At 47.3% G+C, this 22171-nt stretch overlaps 1 protein-coding gene across 1 annotated transcript in view; it reads right to left on the bottom strand.

The window, feature by feature from the left end:
* Positions 1–22171, bottom strand: part of MAU2 (MAU2 sister chromatid cohesion factor) — a 42294-nt gene that overhangs the window by 15629 nt on the left and 4494 nt on the right. Inside the window, exons 3-14 of the mRNA XM_078617267.1 lie at positions 19938–20003; positions 19521–19616; positions 17737–17831; positions 16259–16442; positions 15695–15841; positions 14101–14191; positions 12941–13044; positions 11205–11282; positions 8987–9052; positions 7246–7329; positions 7052–7101; positions 1527–1604 (exon numbers count right to left, since the gene is read on the bottom strand). Coding sequence (XP_078473393.1) covers positions 1527–1604; positions 7052–7101; positions 7246–7329; positions 8987–9052; positions 11205–11282; positions 12941–13044; positions 14101–14191; positions 15695–15841; positions 16259–16442; positions 17737–17831; positions 19521–19616; positions 19938–20003 — 1139 coding nt within the window. The remainder of the gene's footprint in view (positions 1–1526; positions 1605–7051; positions 7102–7245; positions 7330–8986; positions 9053–11204; positions 11283–12940; positions 13045–14100; positions 14192–15694; positions 15842–16258; positions 16443–17736; positions 17832–19520; positions 19617–19937; positions 20004–22171) is intronic.

The following is a 22171-nucleotide window of genomic DNA, read 5'->3' as shown; positions in this document are numbered from 1 at the left end:
CAGCATGATGGCGTGATGCTCGACAATCCTGCGAATGATGGTGCGGGTCGATGGGCCCTCGTATCCTCGCGTCAATGTGTTGACCAAGGTCTTGAACTTGTCGCTGCCGGTGGCTCGCAGAGATTGCACCTTGGATAACAAAATCCACCACCGCGTTCTCAAACTTTGCCAGAAGGCGATACGGGATTGCTGGCCGGCTCAGCGTTTGTTTTATTAGGCGGCTCGCCGACGCCGACGCCCCGACCTCGCTGCCTGGAGCGAGCACGTTGTGTTTCTTGAGGTGGGCTTTCCACCCCGACGCGTTCGTGTGGGTGGAAAACCACTTGCAGCAGTGCACGCACTGCCGCTTCCCTTGCTGTGCATGCGGATCACCCTCCATCCAATCGTGTGTGTGCTCCCACGGGAACGCACACCGCTGCCTCTGTCGATTGCTGTTCGCAGCAACCCCAAAAAAGCCGTTGCTGGCATCCTCGTCCTCTAGTACCTCGACCTCAAGAACGTGGACCGTCTCCATGTGCTCCGCCATCACTTTAAAATGGAGGCCACGGACTGCGTCACTGCTCCACGGAACTTTTAGCGGTAAACAAGGTACTGTATTTACCGGGTAATTATTCGCCCTACCCTTACCCTACCGGGTAATTCTTCTGAGCTACCTTTACCCTACTCTTTACCTTACCCCTTGGCATGTCGAAACCATTACCCTTTATCTTTACCCTTTTACCCGGTAATAAAGGTAATTTACCTTACCTTGCCGAGGCCTAGTAAGAGATGCACACAGCTTCGTAGAGCAGATATGCAGCTCATCAAAGCTGGATCAGAGATATGTATTTATACATTTCCAACAGTGTTTGCATGAACATCGTACACCTTCATACGAATCCTCATTCACCAACATTGGTGGTGCGGTCTAGGGCGAGTTTTCTGTACAAATATACACGAGCAAATTTACACAGATTGGCCGCTCACTGTCGGTCAGTCACCTAGTTATCACTCTTTTATAACTACTACTGTGATTAATGTTCCTGTGAACCTCACTCGTCGATTCCGCCACGTATGTTGAGGACTCGGCTTAACCGGACAGTTTTTTTTCATCTCGTCCACGCTGTTCAACAACCACACAGCAGGTCACAACAACACTCTTCAGAACTGCTTTGTGTTTAGTTTGTTGTATTTCCCCCGCACCTATTAGCACGGTTGGCTACGTACGGTGCGAAAGAAGTTCAACGTACATACACTCACCTACCCACTCACTCACCACACTGCAGGTCACCTCTCGCTTCTCTTACTGCTTCTTCGCTGACGCTGCTCCACTTTGGAATTCCCTCATCCCCATCGTCTCTTTACCCAATTAATTTCTGAACAATGCGCCTTGCTCAATTCAAGAAACGTATTACACTCTTATCCGTTGCAAATTTGACAATGGGTGCCGTTTGCAGCTGGCCGCTAGACACTTTGCCCCCCCCGCCCCCTTTGGGCCGAGTTGCCCGGCAAATCGTGTAAACACAACAGATGACGTGGGCACTCACTTGGCCTCGTTGTATCGGCCCTGGAAGAAGGAGAGGAGACCCCGGATGTAGAACGCTGCCGCCCGCAGACAGTGAGAGCTGTGGACAAGAGTCGACAGAGATGTTACCCGTCGATTGGAACCTCCCGCTCATGACCACGTGACGGGCACGCTGGCACACAAGCACGCACCTCGCTTGCAGCGGACAAGCGTGCAAAAGGGCAGCTCCACGATTTCCAGGCGTGTACGGAAAGTTCTCGCCTAACGCGTGGTGGCTCACACTAGAACGCGGTTTCTTCTTTCAGGGGACACTTTTCGCACAGCGCGGAACGCGCACCGTTATAACACGGTTTCGGAGGGGACAATGGCGATATACTTTTGAGTTGCACGGCTGAGCGGTGTGATACAGTATGTGGGAATGAAAACACTGGTCAACACACTTTTTCTGGCATAAGGTATTCCAACGGTTTTAATGTAATTTTGGGGTGCCGATTCCAAATCTGGCATCAGTTTTTGGTATCACATCAGGTTTTTGAGATATCAAATATTGCATTTTCAATAAAAACTGCAGAAGAAAAATATTAAATAAATGTGGATATCTACATAAAATGATATTATAAACACACTATCCTAAAATACAGCACCATATTTTAACACTAAAGCAGTCACTAACTCGCAACAACTTGCAATCATAAGTGACAGAGTTAATTTCGGGTAAAATCAATGAAAATGGGGTATGCCGATAGCATAAAATGAGCTGTGATAGAGCAAATCTGAGGTCAGATTTGGAATCAGCACCCTGAAATTAGTCTAAAACAGCTGCAAAAGTCCAGGCCAGAATTTTTTTTTGTTGACCAGTGTAAGTCACGCGGCAGCGTAACCTCAGTTATTTGTCCTGCAATCTTACTTTGTATGCTTACATCGTATCTCGCCAAACTTTATCGTTACCTTAGTTATGCGGAAATAGTGTGTGCTAAACGCGGCACTTTTCAGGAACGCGTTAAATGAGGACTACCTTTACACATTGCAAACTCTAAAAGACCTGGGTAATCATTAGTATGCCCTTGAAGTGGCTTTATACTTGGACGTAGTATGTCAACCACTTGGTTTCGCGATTCAGATTGAAATATCATTCTTGACATGGAAGAAATGCCCTTAAAAGTACCGTGGAGTTGGATGTACTCAAACAATTTCACGAATCTGGATTTGAAGCTTTTGTTACTGCAGGAATCCATAATCTTTGGTTCTTTCGGTAAAGTCACGTAGTTAGAAATAAAATAAAACAAATCACGACGTTTCGATCGCAGGCCTGATGACGACTGCTAGTGTTGCTTGTGTCACGAATGCTCGGATGGTGAGTGTGCATTCAGTTTCACCTGTGTAGCAAACGATGAGACTTATTCAAGCCACGTTTTTTTATTTAAAGCTTTCGTGACTGCAGGGATTCATATTCTGGTTCTTTCGGTAAAGTCACGTAGAAGGGAAATAATAAAATAATATAAATACAAAAATTAAAAATTCTCACGACGTTTCGACTGCAACACAAGCAATCATCATCAAGTGTGAAATCCACACCTGATGATGAATATGAAGCCACGTTTTATTAGCCGATATAAACTTACATTCAAAATGACACCCACTGTGTATTGTTCACTGAGGGCTGCCTAGTTTGCGAAACTGCTCCGTGAGCGTGACGGAAACTCGCGCATTCTTAACTGCGAGCTTTTTTCCCCATTTTTTGATCTAAAAGTACTTACTTGAAAAATTATCAAATGCCCAACTTTTTAGGGCTATCAGGGCTGCTCGTAGTATATGATATATCAATATATTTTGGAAGACAAGAGTTTGACTTGAACGAAAATGCTACAAGGGCAGTGCGTTTTATTGGGCCACGTGTTCATTTAACAATATTAAATTCCCTTTGTTTACTCAGGAGACCATGTCGGCACGGTCACCTTTCTTGGACAACTCCACAGCGAGAAAGAACGAGGAAACGATGGAGAGAGATGGCAGCGTCAGTTTGTTTGGATGACGTCAAGAAATTTGGGGACGCCACGGTGGCGAGATGTCAACTACCTGGCCTGGTACACAGGTCGTTAATTCGATCCTGACGCCTGTATATTTGGAGTTTGCGTGTCTCTCTCCCCGTGGTCGCGTGGAATTTTTATCCGTGTCCTCCGGTTTTACCCTCCACATTTAGAAACGTGTGTTTGGAGTATTTGGCTGCTGTTCCAAATTTCCACATCATAAGCCACTTTGTTGAGGAATCATTTGTGGCCAGGTCGCTTCTGAAAAATAACTACATTGCTCTTAAAATAAAATAGTAGCCGTAGTTTAATTGGTCACATGCGGGCAGTGACCAGGAGTTTCTCAGCAATGCAGGGTCAGAATCAGCTGGAGTCTCATTGCCATGAGCCCCCCTGAAACGCATATGGCGCACACAGAAGTAGAAGAAAAAAATGCGAAATAGCGAAACAAATGAATGCTGGTGTTCTGCAAAATGATGGAATTATATCTTTTAAAAAATCTATAAAAAGTGAACTACACTGCTCCAATCAATGTCAGCGTGCAGTCACAACCGCCTGCGAAAATTAATTACATGGTGGTGCAAATCCGTGCAATGGGAATTGCCACCCTCCTTTACCCACAAGCGTGCAATTAGCGGCCCCCCTTTGTGAGCGTGCGGAAATCACAGTGATTATCGGGCGAGGATGGGCCCAGGCTGTGAAGGGCACCTATCGACGCGTGTGTATCGGCCTGCTATGTCGTGCGGATGGAAATCGTGGACACTGACAAAGAAAGTTCAACTAAAGCTGAAAAGGGCACAGAAAAGCATGGAGAGCTTCGCCATTGGGGACTTCACTGAGACAGAGGAGCACGTGGGCCAGAGAACACACAAATAATCGACATCATAGAGACTCAATTTTGAAGTAAAGCTTTCGTGACTGCAGGGATTCATATTGTTGGTTCTTTCGGTAAAGTCACGTAGAAGGGAAATGAGGACTACCTTTACACATTTCAAACTCTAAAAGACCTGGGTAATCATTAGTATGACCTTGAAGTGGCTTTATACTTGGACGTAGTATGTCAACCACTTAGTTCTGCGATTCAGATTGAAATATCATTTTTGACATGGAAGAAATGGCCTAAAAAGTACCGTGGAGTTGGGCGTACTCAAACAATTTCACGAATCTGGATTTGAAGCTTTCGTGACTGCTGGAATCCATAATCTTTGGTTCTTTCGGTAAAGTCACGTAGTTAGAAATAAAATAAAATAAACCACGACGTTTCGATCGCAACACAAGCGGAAAGAAACAAGAATATCATAGAGACTGTTAAAAATACTGAAGTATGCTTGGGCAGGACACCATCGCTAGACGGGATGATGGCCGATGGATGGGAGTATTTAGAGAATGGCAGACTAAAGAGATAACGCGCCACAAGAGGATGAACAGCACAGAACATGGAGCGATGAGACCAGCTCACGTGTAAGAGGGAAATGGACTACGGCATCGCAAGAGAGTAACAGATTACGAAAGCATGGGGTGAGGCCATCATCCAGCAGTGGAAAGACAATGACTCACAACGATGACATAGGTACACTTGAATGCTGTAATGAGCTCTAGTCTGTAAGAGCACGCTTGCTTGTACAATCTCTATATAGTGCGTGGCAAGAAATAATTTATTTTGAAAAACTTTCCAAAGCGGCTAAGCCGCAATGTTTTAACGGCTGTCTTTTTCTACAACTATGTCAGTTACATCCAGGTAAGTCTTGAAACCACCCTGGGTCGCTTCTCATCTGGTTAAACAAAATAACTTAACTTCATCATCGTAACTTGGAGATTGTACGAGTGGCTATGGTTTGCTGAAAAAATTAAGGGTGAGAATTAAAAACTTTCATATGCGAAAGGTTTATTGTTTTTTTTTTTGGTGGCTTCGATAATTTTTTGTTCATAGTACAAATACTCTTTGGTTTTTTCGGTTAAGTCACTTAGGTAAAAAATAAAATAAATAAAAAACAACTAAATTAAATCACGACGTTTCGGGCGCAACAGAAGTGTCCTTCTTCAGGTGGGGGACAACGCAGCGAAAACGCAACCGCTTAATCTCTTAGTATGACAACCATCTTCAACGAAAACAATAATTGCGAATAATATAGCTGGGCAGCTGATAGGTCCCAGCACTAAGCTCCCACCACTGAGATCCTGAATTGTAAACCGGCTGACTTGTGATTGTGGTCGCAGCTGGAAAAAAACAATGACTGAGAAAAAAATCTGTCACATCCCACTTGGCTATGCAAATAATGTGGCTGCATTTTAGCTCCGACAATGTAAAACATTGGTTTGACTCTCATGCGATGATCAATACTCTCAGTGACAGGAGTTAGTTGCTAAGCCATCAATGGGTCGTTTCGAATTCTCCTCCAGGTGTCGCAATCCATCACCCCACGAAAGTGGACCAGGAGTTCAATTCGAAGGGATTCGGAGGTAGCTCTGAGATATCCATTTCAGCGGGCCATTCTCCAGTTGCGAGTGGTTGCACCGCTGAGAGTTCCAAATGGATCCTTCCTCTCAAGACGCGACACCGATAGCCTGGATAAAATTGAGCCAAAATTTCAAAGATGGAAAATCGCTGTGCACGTGCTGTCAAAAAACCCAAGTTATTCGGGGCTGCGTTGCGCCTTTAGCAATACAGCTTACCCTCGCTCAGAGGTCGCAAACGGGTTTTGATTCCTTACCCGTACCCGTACCCGGCCGCACCAGGGTCGCAAATGGGTACCCGTACCCGGCCGGGTACGGGTTCCCGTTCCCTACCCGTACCCTACCCGAAATGAGTGACAAACGGTTACTCACCAGTGACTCACGGCCTACCCGTACCCGGCCGCACACGGGTACCCGTACCCGTACCCGGTTGGGTATGGGTAGCCGGGTATCGGGTAGGGTACGGGTATCGGGTACCCGGTTACGACCTCTGCCCTCGCTCGACGCCGGTTCGGCTTGTGATATTTCGCGCTGTATATATGGCTAACCCTATTTTTACCAAAATTCGCGATACTCTGCGGTTTGAATTCACTCTACATGCGGCAAGACGTGGGACAGGGTTGTGTGCGTACTGTGTTTGTATTGTGTGTACTGTGTGTATACTGTACACGCTACTCGGCAGACAGCCGTCTCCTCGTGCGGTTTCGCTTTTTGTTGGAACGCATCGACTATTACCGCGTTGTGGTAATGATGGGTGGTGACGATGGGTCGTGATGTTAGCGATGGGTGCCGACAATGATGGTTTGCTTTTTGTGTGGCTACGTACATGGCTACGTACATACGTTCATAAATGGAAATAAGTATTTCATCTTTCAAGCTTTTTTCACGCACCCCGGTAGCCAACTACAGTTCTCAATTCAACTGCTGCCGAAAGCTCGAGAGAAGAAACAATGCCCAACAAGCTGCTGCTCATGCCAGAGAAACGCATTTCGGATGACAAGCGACCGCAAAAACGTGCACGTGTTACAGCCACTTGCGCTTCTTGAATTCGTAACCATCGACTCACCTTACTGGGAAGTTGTGGTCCGGGTTTATCCTTTCCAATAACGTGTACAGCTGCAACAACAAAATAAAAGACATTCCTTCATCGATTGGAAACTTGCAAATGAATGTCATCAGCACCAACGGCGGGAGGCGAATGCACTCACGGCATCTTGGGTAACGAAAGGAGGCGGTGATATTTTACGGGAAGCCACTCACGTCCTGGTGCCGGTTGCCCTCCCGGATGTAGACGCTCGCGAGGTTCGTTACGATGTACGTCCACAGCTCCTGGTGCGACGTCAACTGCAAAGACGAGCCATATGCAAAGACATTCTAGATCTGAAGTTTTCGTGACTGCAAGGATTCATACTCTTTGGTTTTTTCGGTAAAAGTCACGTAGGTTAAAAAATTTAAAGAAATTAAATCACGACGTTTCGGAAGTAACACAGCAAAATTACTGTATCAAGTAATTTTGCTGCGACGGTTCCACCTGAAGACGGAAGCTTGTGTTGCCTCCGAAATGTCGTGATTTAATTTATTTAAATTTTTTACCTACGTGACTTTTACCGAAAAAACCAGAGAGTATGCAAAGACACTCCATTTAGTCACACGCACTGTTGGGGCGTGCGCTATTAAGCGAGCACTTATTAACACCGTCAAGGTGCATAACGGGATGGATTTAGCCATAAAACATTCCCGGTCGCCTTTGTCTCCCCTGTTCTGATGTTTACACACTGCACCAGGTACTCGTTGAAGGCTGCATCGACCGTGGCGAAGCCTAGGACCGGTTCTGATATTGCTCGCCATGGCCGAGAATGTAACGGAGGTTGCCTGGCTCGTAGCACAGTGTGCCGACAACTTTGCCATCGCTCCTCAAACAAATGCTTGCAGATATGCATTGCGGCACAATAGGGTAGTGTACACAGTGATGTTATATCATCATGAGCCGTAACTCATCTACTGCTGGATGAAGGCCTCTCCAAGCTAACACCACACAGACGCACGACGAAGCAATCCATCTCGCTGCGGCACACAAGCCGGTCTCATCGCTCCATCTCCTCCTCGTTGTGGATGTCCTCGCGGGGCGAATTCACTTCATTTGGCTGTCACTTCGTTATTAGCCTCCATCACCAACCCATCGTCCCTTGTAGTGTCGTCGTGTTCTGCCCAAGCCCACTTACTTTGCATCCGATCAGAGTCCAACTACCGGGTTTCTCTATCCCCCTTGCTAAATCGCACGCTCGAACGCAACGTGGGAGATGCGCGCACACATTCCGCAAATGGAACGTTGAGGAATCGCCGAACCGTGACAGTGGTGAAGTCCAAACCATCAAACGCATTGCCGACGAATGCACCATCCATGCAACATTTTCAACAGATTCAACTTTTTTTTATTTTAACAGCTGAGGCCCACTGAGCTATATAGATTTTTCAGAAGCGACCTGGCCATAAATGATAGGTCAACGAAGCGGCTTATCATCATGTGGAAATGGACAGCATCCACATTTAGAAATGCACGTTTCTAAATGTGGAGGGAAAAGCCGGAGGACCGGCAGAAAAATCTACACGACCACAGACAGAACATGCAAACTCCAGACGTACATGCGTCAGGGTCAGGATCGAACCCGCAGCCTCTTGTATACCAAACAAGGTAGTTCACATCTCGCCACTGTGGTGGTGTCGCTGCTACCCGTAGCATCTACTGCTGCCTCATTGTATTGGTTAAAAAAAGTGTAAGCATTTAAGTCCAACATGTTTCAAAACTGTTGTGTTTCCCTGCAGCCATATACGAAAGAAGAAAAAGAATACGACTTGGGCTGATTGCTTGGGTTGATTTGAATGCAGAAAGACAATTCCAAAGAGCCTCCCTTCTCAAAGCGGCACAGTTCCAGGGACCCTTTGACAGACAAAAGCACTGCGCACGTGGTGGCAGCTCTGGCCACTGCGATTTCTCACTTACCCTGAGTGCTGTCGTGAACTGGGCTTCTGCGCTTTCCATGCAGTTTACGGAGACGCTGTAGAGACCCTGCAGCAGAGACGACAACACCAACGTGTAGGCGTCAATTTCTTTATTATCATCATCATCATTATTATTATTCTGCTCGTCTGCCGAGTAAAGGCTCACCGAGTCTCATCTCTCTTTTTCAGGAGGGCTCTGCCAAGTTTCTCGCAGTAGGGGAGTGACTTCGCTGCTGTTGCCGTGTATGATCCCAATCGATTAACTTGTAGTAGAATTTTTCAGCACGTGGATTTTGGCCAATGAAAGCTAGACTGTATGTTTATTAGCTATGGGAGGAAACTGGAGAACCCGGAGAAAACCCATGCCGAACATGACGAGAACATACAAATGCCACAGAGATGTGTCGGAGTCGAGGCACTAGCTGTTAACACTGCACCATCCTGTCGCCCAATCATCAGTGACACGACGATGTAGGTGGGTCGGTATCATGCAGGTACTCTTTGGTTCTTTCGGTAAAGTCACGTAGGTGAAAAATAAATTGATCGACTCGCAACTCGTTGCGAGTTCACCGTTGCGAGTCGATCAATTTATTTTTCTACCTACGTGACTTTACCGAAAGAACCAAAGAGTATGGATTCTTGCAGTCACGAAAACTTCAAATCTATCATGCAGGTGTCACTCCATCAGCAGCAATACGAAATGTTCACACAGACAAAGCAGAAAAATCCACACACACAAAGCGGCCAAACACTTTGCGCGGGTTTGAGAATGTTTACGGTGCCGGAGGGTAAGGCCTAAAGCCAGATAGTGGCAGTGGGCGGTGGTGTTGGAGGTGGTGGTGGTGGGAATGGGGAACGGTAGTGGAGCGGTTGGCTGGGTGCGCTCCGAACCTGGCGACCCGAGTTTGAATCCCGCTCACGGCGAACACCAGTGGCGATTATCTGAACCGGTCTTGGGCCTCCCCTTGGTCGATTCAGCCTTAAATCAGTACCTGGTGCGGTGTGTAAGCATCGCCACTGGGGAGACAAAGGCGGCCGGGCGTGGTGCTGGCCACCCACCCCCTCGTTTGCCACGGTGGCCTTCATAGGTGCTCACTAACAGCACTTGCACCAACAGTCTGTCGAGGCTACACGGGAGATATTTGTCTTTGGTGGGACTGTAATCGGTTCATTCATGGATGCACTCCAACTTGCGGGATCTGTCAGCAAGCGATGAAGTGTGGTGGGACGAACGGCATTATCCTTGATGACCTCTCGATTTCAACCGTTACCGTCGTTAGGCCTCTGCAGTTGTAATCATTAACAGCTGTGCCTTGGTTTGTAGGCGTTGAACAACTGATGGATAATTGACTGCAGTGGCTGTGTACTCGCGCATATTACGTCAGCCATTCAAGTAACACGTTTCGCGCCTCCGATTATCACGGTTGGCTATGCACGGTGCAAAAGAATTTCAACATATAAACATATACAACCAATTGGGCCTGTAATTCAGATTACATTAATTTGTCCACCTAACCCATTAAGGGAGAAATACCACGCTGGGATGGTGCACTCCGTTTTGTGTATGTGTCAAACCATCGCCTTATTCCATAAAAAAAAATCCATGCCTGTCAAAGCGATAGCGAGCCACCTTCAAAATGACACCCCCCCTGCGATTTACTGGGATGTCTGTGAGACACCGAGGGCAAGAGTTGCCTCACTTGTGCAACTTCCCCGTAAACCCTCACCAGCTTCCCTTTATTGGCAAAGCGCGTCATGCGCTTAAATATTGAACGCCCAACTTGGCAAAAGCCATCAATGCCAGCCACGGGATTATCTAGACGACACACGTGGATGTCATAAGCTACTGGTTGGATGTGTTAAACCAAAACTAAATTGTTTTTTTTAATTTACCGGGTAAGGACCACTAAGCAATAAAGCTCTTTTTCAGAAGCAACCTGGCCACAAATGATAGCTCAACAAATTGGCCTTTTCATGTGGAAATTTATAGCTGTCAAATATTCTAAACGCATGTTGATTCTAAATGTGGAGGGAAAAACCAGAGGACACGGAGAAAGAATCCAAGCGACCACGGGGACAGAGAGACATGCAAACTCCAAATATACAGCAGGCGTCAGGGTCGGGATCGAACCCATGACCTCCTGCATACCAGGCGAGGGAATTAACATCTCGCTCCCATGTTACATCGACCGTGGCAACGGGGAGGCTGAGGTTTTTACCAGCAACGTGTGCAGCTGTGCAGCGTGGTTCGAGAAGAGCCGGGGAGACTGCTGACACAGCTGGCATGCCTGCGAGATCTGCAGACGCACATAAACACAACACGAGAAGGCGTCAATTCCATCCGTTCCACCAGAGCAATAAAATAACATTTTCACGTCCGCCCGGCCAATGCGTTTTCTTTGCCGAGCCACAGTTTTACCACGGAGTTTCTTTCGATCAGCTTTGACTTTAATGACTCGCACACCAGGAATACATGGCTCTTCCATCCTGCCTGGGTGACAGTAATGACTAATTGTACATGTAGAGCCCTTTCGTCAATGCAATGCTGGGTGATGGACTCCCCACAACTGCACAGGGCGTAGGGATTGTTTGACTTCACCACGCTGGTCAGTGCAAGTTGGTAAAAGACGGCGGGAGCAGAGATCCATAATACAGGTTTTTTGTTTTTGGGTATTATGGATGATATTGGTCGCGAAAGTCTACGTGTTAAATCGGAAGCATAGACGTACAGTATAATGGTTTTTGCTGCTCTCGAAGAGCAAGAATGACTCACGTGGCAGTAAGCAGGTGGTACCAACAATTGCCAAAACTCTGCGGTCCTCTATATATTAAGGTGTTATCGGCCAATTGATATCGTTATTATACGTGTCAGTGGAAAACGCAGAATCCCACAAAAAATCCACGCGTGCGATGGGGCAACACTCGATGCCATAAAAATGGAAGACAGACAGATAAGTCCACACTAGCTGTGCTACCAACATTCTGGCGAGTCTCCAAAACCGCTGGAACGCAGGGGGCACATTGCCAACACAAGCAGGAACCATCCAGGAACACCATGGGGCCGCCACAAGGTTACGTTTGTTGTAGTCCAGCGGAAACGTAAAAAAGAATCATAACGCCACGCCGTCTCAATGAACGGTGCACAGCTGTCCCAGCCCACAGCCCCCCCTTAGGTCAATACCAGCTTACGAGTCTCTTTATTATGGTTTTACTTACAAGCGTAAACACATTGTTTACAGTTACACTACTCCTAAACTAATGATTTAGAGTTCTCTGTCAATGAACTGGTGGCCGAAGATCTCCCCACGCCGTTTGTTTGGCCATACTTCACCACGCTCGTCAGTGCCGGTTGGTGAAGTCAGGTGGGGGGGAGGGGGGCAGGAATCAAACTCGGTCCCGCAGGGTCCGTAGTGCTGTTAGCGAGCACCAATAATATCGCCCATGAGGGGTGGTGTGGCTAGAACCACACCGAGCCAACTTTGTATTCCCAGTGCTGAGGCTTACCCACGACACTGGGTACTCATTCAAGTCCCCGGGGTTTGTAGCGCAAAGTGTGGACCACCATGGCCACCGCTCTCCGCACATTCACACACGAAACAAAGCCAAAGATCCCCCTGTACAGCCTGACAGGCCGTTAGGGCAAGTGCTGTCAGTGAGCAGCAATGAAGACCGGCACGGCACACAAGGGGGTGGTTGACCAACACCATGTCCATACGCCTTTGTCTCCCCAGTTCAGATGCTTACACACAGGTGCTCATTTTAAGGCCAAGTCAACCTAGGGTAAGCCCTAGAACGGTGCATATATTGAGCAGTTATTAGTTTCGCACCTCCAATGAGCAGGATTGGCTACATACGGTGCGAAAGAAGTTCAACATACAGCCATACGTGAGCAGGAACTGAACTCGGGGTCGCCGGGTTCGTAGCGAGTGACGACAACACACACGTACGGCCATACCTCTTGCAATGCCAAGGCCTTGTGCCCCGTGACGAGACGGCACATGATGATGTGTTCCAGCAGCATCACTTGGAAGGAGGAGAGGATGGGACTCGTGTCCAGGACTACGGAATCACAGGACATTTCAATTAATGTCACAAATTAAGAAATGAAGCAAACAACTAAATTAAGAATCGCGTTTCCCGAGACGATGTCTCACTGCGTGGCTTTTAATGAACGCGGGGTCAGATTTGGAGTTGGTCGGACATCCTGATGTAGGACCAGAAAAGCTTGGGAAATTGTTGGTGCTGGTTCTGGCTTTCTTCTTGCTTGTATGTGGTTTCCTGTGCCTCTGAAACACTCCCACTCTCTCTCTCTCTTTTCTGAGAGTGAATGAAAACTGTGCATTACAAATCAAAAATTATTGCTATGATTTACATAATAACAATGTAGAGAACGGCTCATTTTCACCAAAAGCCTGATAGTTCTGATGAAAAGGAACATCCGGCATTATGCAAATCAAACAAATGTTTATTGAATGATTTACTGATGACTGTGTTTAACTGTAACAGTGACAGCACAGTAATTATTGTGCCATGGTAAGTACGTATCATTAATTTCCAGTCCATTGTCAATTCATTGCTGCATGAAGACCTTATCACGGCGTGTCGGTCGTGAGTTATTTTGATCAAACTTCACTATGCTGGTCAGCGTGCATTGGTAGGATTGGTTCAGGTATCACTCGCCAATGACGTTAGCTGTGGCCAGTATTCAAACTTCCGATTGTCAACTTTGTAGCGCAGTGCATTAACCACTGCGCCACCGCTCCGCAACAAAGACAAAGACCCCCCCGTATAGCCTAAATAGACTGTTGGGGGCAAGAGCTGTTAGCGAGCAGCACCTATGAAGGTTGGCACAGCACACGAGGGGGTGGGGGTTGCCAGCACCATGCCTCGATGCCTTCGTCTCCCCAGTAGCAATATTTACAAACGGCATCAGGTTCTAATTTATGCTGAGTCGACATAGGGAAGGCCCGGGACCGGTTCAGATAATCATCACTGGTGTTGGCCGTGAGCGGGAATCGAACTTGGGTCGCTGGGTTTGTAGCACACCGCGCTGATTGCTACACTACCACTTACCCACACACACACATGTATATAAAAAAACAGGCGGGTGCTCACTTTTGAGCTTTTCTATCTGCATGAGCGCTTTGTCCGTGTACTTCTGTGCTTTCTCCAGGTAACCCGCCTGCATCGAGTGCATGACCGTCACCTGCAGTAGAGGAGAGACAAAAACGGGTGAGTGAGTGGGACACTCATGAAACAGCGATGAGGCCACTTACACTTAAACATTGAAATATCCGTTCTTAACGCACCGTAAAATTTAAGACCAGAGCGCACGTTGCATTACCACGAATACCGTAACGTACATCTCACCTTCGTGACCTAATAAAAAAAAACTCGTTGCGATTCGTAAATAAAAAAGCTAAAAATGCCTCCGCGTTCACAAACATTAAACGCATCTCAAAGTGAACATTTTCTAGTCTTCCTCAGACCGGGGGTTGGCCACCAGATGGACTATCCTGCGCCGTGGGGCTCTGTCTTCGCCAGTTCTTGCAATGTGTCCTACGCGAAGAGCTCTGTCCCTACAATCAGCATCATCAACCCAAGTTCTAGAGGTTCGATCACGTGATTATTTTTATACATTCTTGCTTGTGCTTAGGCGATTCGAAGTGAAAACTACGATGATACAAATTATGTTCATCGTGACATTGTTGACAATGATGAAGATGATGACAAACACGATGTTGATGATGAAGACGATGCCGCTGCTGCTGAAAATGATGATGGTGGTGGTCGTGCCAACGATTCAAATTCGCATGTCTCAAGGCAGATCTGCCCATTGTCATCACAAGTGGAAAATCTAAAAAATCCTGATGTGCCCCTGTGGAATCAATGACCAGACCATAAAGCCATTTCATATCTAACTAAATTAGACATAAGACTGAGAAGATGCTGGACATTTACGAGGGCGGTACGGTGAATTGAGGACGAAAGCTCAAGACAGGACAGGATGGGAGAGCGTTTAAGCCAAAAACCTGCCATTGGGCAGCATACAGGAGAGTTAATTTTGTATAACTAGGTTAGAACTCAAGAGACAAGGAGAGTACCATTTGCAAGGGTGACCTTGGGCAAGAGTCTGTCAGGAGGGGGTGAGGATTGCTGCTGTGTAATCCCGATTGAGTAAATTTGCAAATCATATCAGAACTGGGGAGAGTGTGGCACCCGATTGTGGCACACAATGGCCTACTCTTGCGCATGACATTGCAGGACCTTTAACGTCCGCTACGCAGCCGCCAAGAATCACACGCCGCAGCATTGACCAGGGTGGCCAATGGATTCGAACCGTGAACCTCTGCAACAAGCGGCGAATGCGCTACCGCTGGGCCCGACTCACCGAAGATTGCTTATTCGGCTATATGCGAGAGAGGTAATAGAATTGACATTATCTGGGGTAATGGTGGAGAGAGGGATGGATGGCCCAGATAAACCAGAAACAGAGATAAAAGCCTACTGCACGGAATGCGAATTGCTTCTTAAACGAACCGGTTTCCTTGCCGACGCGTTTGCGGTCACGTGTGCACCGATTCGCTGACACTGGATGAAGCCGGCGGAGCTACTAAAATTGTACACAGCGTGCGTGTAAAAAAAGTCCGCTCGTGCGCGAGCGCAGTAAATCGGCGACAATGACATGGGGTTGGCGGAGGCGACTAACCAGGTAGACAAGGACACACATGTGCTCCTTGGGGAGCCAGTGGAAGAGGTCGGCTGGGTTCGTGGGCAGGATCTCGTCGTCGTGCAGCGTGGATATCGTCTGGATGCCCTGCTGCAGCTGCTTGAGACACGGCTTCACACTCTTCATCTGCGAAACGCGCACGGGGAAAAAAGGCACAGCGTTGCGAAGGAGTGGACGCAAAAAAATGGTTCGTCTGCTCCAGTCGGCAAAAAGAGTAGTTTGGCGCGTGAATGTTTTCAGGGGGTTAGGCCACGCAATGAACTGGTCAGAATTATTGTCGCGAAACCCTCCACCACCCACCACAACGAAACAAATTAAATTTGTCACGCGTACAATCGTTTTAACGTGCCATTCCCACTTCCTGGTTTCTGACCGGAAGGTGACTGATGCAGTTTCAAGCGAAACGTCGTATCTCATCGCTAAAATTTGCTTGTGAAAAAGTGTTCTTCACCGTAACCAGCGAACTGATACAATAATAACTGGCGCGTTAACAACGTCGATGATGGCGAGGAAGACCATGACGGCAGCGGCTGTCAGCCTCACCTGGCCGGCGTCCAGGTAGTGGGTGACCTGCAGAACGAGGAAGAAGATCCGTAGCGACTCCTTCTGTATGGGGTTGCCTTGCCAGCCCTCCACGAGCGTGCCGCACAGCGACAGGATGGGGTGCACCTCCTGTAGCTTCCTCTCCATGAGCAGCAGGAGACCTTTACTGAGCAGGAACAGTACTCTGCGTGGCAGAGAAATTAACCACAGCGACAGTCGTCAGCAGCAGCAACAACAGCCGCGTCCGCAGCAGCACAAGACAACGCTCCATAACAATGTTTAGTTTCTATTTTGTGTCGTGACTCATGCAAATCGCATCTCAATTCGCCATGGAACTTGTTGTGGGTACAGTTTTCGCAAGGATGGCTTTGCGGGAAAGCACAGGCGAGTGGCAAGACAGGCACAATCAGTGGCAACAGTTGCCCAAGCCCTGTGGTCCTATATCACAATGTTTGACTAACTTATTTTGCGGGTGTTTATACACGCGGGGGGGAAATTGTAATACCTGGAGAAAGCCCACGCGTGTGATGCAGGTAATACTCAACTTCCATACGGATGGAAACTAATGCACTCCCCTGCCAAACCCTTGCAAACCAGTTGCCCTTTGGTAGGAAGTTTCGCAGATTTGTGTGATCCAGCAACACTCGTCTCCAAAGCGCTAGATTAAGAGGCAAGCATAGCCACCAGAGTGCACTTGTCAGGAAATGAGGATTTTTATAATTCTGCAAACTATACATGTACAGCCAATTGCCAAACTACTTCCGGACGAGGGCCTCCTTATGCCACAAAGGTTAGGCGTGAGTAGGCATGGAATTTGGGTCACCCCAGGTTTGTAGCGTTGCACGCAAACTACCGCACTACCGCTCCCCACACAAAGACACAAACTCAGACGTACACACCACAATGCACAACTGTAAGCACACACAAACACACACACGTCAATGACAGCCGCCATTCACCACTAAGTGGCGGTGAAGTCATCACGGCGCTTGTGCCAGGCTATGTGCACTCAAGAGGCTACGTGAAGTTTCAAAGGTTTGCTGGCAGGTCACGGGACACACCCAGGTGCCATGGGTTGACCGAGATAACTGACAGATGCACCAACTGTGCCAATACACAGATAAAGATCCCCCTGTAGCCTTAACAGACTGTTGGAGCAAGTGCCGTTTGCGAGCACTTATGAAGGCCAGCACGGCTCACGAGGCGGTGGGTGGCCAGCACAACGCCCGGTCGCCTGTTTCTCCCCAGTGGCGATATTTAGAAATCACACTAGGTACTCATTTGAGGCCGAATCGACCTTGGGGAGGTCCCATCAACGGTTCAAATAATCGTCACTGGTGTTGGCCGTGAGCGGAAATCGAACTCGGGTCGCCGGGTTCATAGCGCAGCGCACTGACCGCGACACTATAGCTCCCCACTCACACAGGCACACACACACAGCTGCACACAAACGAGCCGGCTGTCACGACACAACGTACCGCGTGTACTCGGAGCCAACCACCCGTGCGTACTCCGCCCCTACGCCCAGGAGGTCGCTGGCCGAGATGAGGTCCTTCTCCAGCGTGTGGAGTTGCTGTTGCGAGGGCGGGAAGAGACAAGAAAGCGAGTTCACACCAGGGCTCTCAGCTTGAAGACAGCTCCTCCTGCCGCAGTGGCGAGATGTCAACTAGCTCGCCTGGTATATAGGACTGTCGAGAAGACAGAGTCTGTCTTCTGTCTTCGACAGACCTGTTCTCCACCTGAGGCGGCTGCTTGCGTTGTGGCCGAAACGTCGTAACAATTATTTTATTATGTATTTATTTTTATTATTTTATTATTTCCATTCTACGTGACTTTACCGAAAGAACCAAGAAGATGAATCCCTGCAGTCACGAAAGCTTTAAATCGAAAAATGGTATATAGGAGACCGTGGGTTCGATCCCAACCCTGACAATGCCTGGATATTTGGAGTTTGCATTTGTCTCTCTCTGTGGTGACGTGGATTCTTCTCCGGGTCCTCCGGTTTTTCCCTCCACATTTAGAATCAGCATCACACAATTCGATTGTATGGCTGCTCCAAATTTCCACATTGATACGCCACTTCGTTGAGCTATCATTTGTGGCCAGGTCGCTTCTGAAAAAGCGCTACATAGCTCAGTGGGCCTTACCTGGTAAAATAAAAAGTTAGTTCGTTCCTCCTCCTCCTCCTCACAAACAACACAAATTTAACGAGGCGAGACGTGGGCAGGTCGCTCCAGGGTAAAAGCACAGAGCTGTCACCACTGAGATCGTGGGTTTAGATGGATAACTCCTGTGATTAAACCGGGTTCTCAAGCACAAAGATGGTCTCGGCCCGGTCACCAATGACTGCACAAAAAGTCACAACACTACATGTGGTTTTTCACTTAATTTGGTTGACTTGCAGCTCTAAGACTTCAATATTTCAGTTCAACACGTAGGCTTTCGCGACCAATATAATCCATAATACAGGTTTTTTGGGTAAGATCGCGCAAATATATAAATGTGTAGTTAAACCCGCCACCACACGACACAGCCAATTAGTAAGATTTGTCACGTAAACAGAACGTGGCAATTCGTCACTAGTACAGCACACCGGTGTGTTGGAGAGCCAAGCCACAACATTTACAATCCGAGTAAGACGTTCCGCAAGTAATTACAACTAGCTTCATCAGGCGGGTTTAACGACACATTTTTTTTATCTACGCAATCTAACCCAAAAAACAACGGTATTATGTTCAATATTTCAGTTTTATTGATATGCAAGCAAACACCCTTTACAGAGGTGTGACCCTGGCATGGATAGAAGCGTAACCCAAGTGACCTCAGAAGTAGTTCTGACGTCATCTCCTGGAGTTGTTCTCCGAAACATGGTGATACACTGTAAGCTGCAGAGTTCTTAAATAAAACCTCGTCTCAATTGATGTACAACGGAGAGAAATTATCGTACGTACATGGGGTGTAGTGGTGACATGTTGGTTAGTGTCCTGCACGATGATCCCAGCGACCAGAGTTCGATCATTATTCACATCGCTGGTGAGTGTGAGATGAACTAAACCGAAATCTGCCCTTCATCACTACACAGACCAGTGCGGCAAGGTCAAACAACCACCGTGACTGAAAGGCATGAAGAACACTCATCCAGAAATGGACCGATAAAGGGTTGTAAATGACTACAATTTTATCACGATCTGTAAACGACTTAAACCTATCTGTGTGTGGTGTATGTGACTCTGGTGGCAGTGCGGTGGAATGGGGAACTCACGGCCAGCTGGAACAGCAGCCTGCAGTGCCAATAGGGCGTCTGTTGTGAAATCTGGATGGCCTTCCTCAAGAGCGGCTTGGCAGAGTCCACAAGGTTCTGATGTTCCGATGCAAGCATGGACAGAGACACAAACAGTTATGCAGAGAGGCGAGCGAGAAGTTAACAAGACACACAGACATACAGGCAGACAAGTAGGCATGTATGGAAGTTAACGTACACGTAGTTTCTGACAGAGATGTGAAAATATACTGGCCGTACAACTGCTGAAATTTCATTATTGTGGAATTGGCCAAACGTGTGCACACGCACACGCGTAATGCAACAGCGCACGCATTGCCAACCAAATGCTGAACTTTGACTTCAATACCACTCGTTCGCACTCAGCTCCGAGAAGAATTAATCATATGCCTCGCTTACCTGTTGACAGTAGAGCTCGGCCAGCAGACTTGCCGCTTCGAACTTGACATCTTCAAATGAAGGGATCTGGGACAGCTCGAGTAAAGGCCAGTAAACACTTCACTTTTTCTTCTCACACAACAGCGCAAAAAATTATCGCAGTCCAACAATCCCAACCGCAGGGCGAGAGTTTGTTTTGGGCAGAAGTTGCCACCACGTAACCAAACCACCAACCTTACCGAGTCTAAACTAATCATGGGACCTCCTTTGCCAGTACCAAAATAAACTAATAGGGTTTTTCCCCTTTTTTCTGGCAACAAAACTGACACCTTTTGCAAGGAATCATTGTTTACATTAACCACAATACTTGCAGTCAAATGCGAACAAAAAACTCGTTTTCAGGAGGGTTCTGCATTGGCGTGTGAAGGCCCTGGCTCTTTTTATGAAGGAGCATTTTGGAGTATTGGAGAGAACAAGCCGGCACCATCAGCCATGATATATCCACTGCTGGAGGAAGGCCTCTACCAAGCTCTGGCCAACTCTTAATGGTCCTGGAATTCACTAATCCACCTGGCTCATGTAATCGCTCCATCTCCATGGTGGAATATTGTTTAGGCATGGTGCCTCCTTTGACCATGCCACTTGTTAGTTTCGACCGCAAGACATCAATTCTAGCAACATGTCCTGCCAAAACCCAATAACTTTTCTGAATTAAATACATATAATGCGCAAGTGTCTGTCCATTACGCTCTGTATCTCGCACACTGTTGGCCGTACGAAAATAAACATTAATCAAAAATGTGTTTAACTTGGACATACGTACAAAATTGTCACCTTTCCAAATTAACGTTCTGCTACCAAATTTTTTAAATACAACGTCCAATGCAAGCCAATGGGAGCAAAAATCTTCCAGAAGAGGACTCGTATTTCATTGGAAGCACTGTTGGGAAGTTTGGTTCCACATGACGTTATGTTACCTGAAACAATGTCTATGGCTTCTATGATGAAGTCACCCTACGAGGCTGAGCTACTCCTTGACGATGCCATCACGCTTACAGCCAAATAGTTACGCAAGGCACGGGAGTGGGGGCACGGTGGCAACATCAACCTCCATCCCACCCACCACCACGAGCGTGGATCCCGAGCAAATGCATGGGCAGTGCTCGTGATGTAAATATTGCCATCCTCTTTTTCCTAAAGAGTAAAAAAAGCATCTGAAGAAAGGTCAAGCGTTTGGAGGTGTTAACACTCAAAAAATTGGCTGACGAGATATGAACCCACTTGCTGTACCAGCCATATCTTGCCAAAACAGCAATATTTTAAAAAGGCTGCACATTAATAATCCATAGCTTTGTGCTTTATTTTCCCTTGCCAAGTTATCTGACCCAAAGTCAGAAACTGTCATGTGGAAAATCAGTTTTACAGCACTCCTAAACTCTGACATCACACTGGCAAAGAGAATGTGAATGCTTTGAGCTGTCATTGATCAAGCTCTCGATGTCTTCCCAAATATCTCAACTATGTACGATCTCATACCTCGATCTGTGCAAAATCTCCCGAATCCATTATTTTCATACCCCAGCTACAGCTGAGATCGCCTCCCTCACCCATGCCCTCCATCACATCCCAAATTGTACCGTGCAATTCATAACACTTTGAAACGTCCAGGTGGCACCAATAGTTTAAGACTATTTCTATACAATTCAGACATTCAATAAATCCGAATGCAACTTGCTTATAGTTGAACGTAGTGTGAAGGCACACAGCTGTGCTACGGCGCACTGGTGGGTCAAATTGAGGTCATTGTGTGCTGCAAGTCTGTCCTGCGAGGTGGCTTGGAAATGGCAGTACATAAACTGGGACCATTAACCGGTCTGTGTATGTGTTCTTCAAGTAGTCCGGTTTCTTCCCACTTTGAAAAGGAGCTGGGACAAACATCCTAATTCAGCACCATCATTAAAAAAGGGCCCTGAGACTCGATGAGGCTTTCCTTGATAAATGAGTGGCATTCATTTATTTAGCGTAAAGGAAAAGCAAGCGGCTCAGTGGATGGCAAGCATGCTTTGCAAAAAAATGCAGAAACTATTTCCAACTGCATGCTTGACTGGCTTAATACTTAGCAGGACACGCCCCCGTGTCGCCACGCAAAATCTCGTTTGTGCAGAAGCGATGGGATCCGACTACAACAACTTTCCCAGTGTGGTACAGCTACCCGCCTGGCTTCAGAGCCATCTCATCAATGTCTCTGTGGGAAC

This window comes from Lampetra planeri, chromosome 53, assembly GCF_965212315.1.
Source record: "Lampetra planeri chromosome 53, kcLamPlan1.2.h2, whole genome shotgun sequence".
Classification (NCBI taxonomy): Eukaryota; Metazoa; Chordata; class Hyperoartia; order Petromyzontiformes; family Petromyzontidae; genus Lampetra; species Lampetra planeri.
The sequence above is the reverse complement of the archived record's forward strand: the minus strand, read 5'-3'. Positions and strand labels throughout refer to the sequence as shown.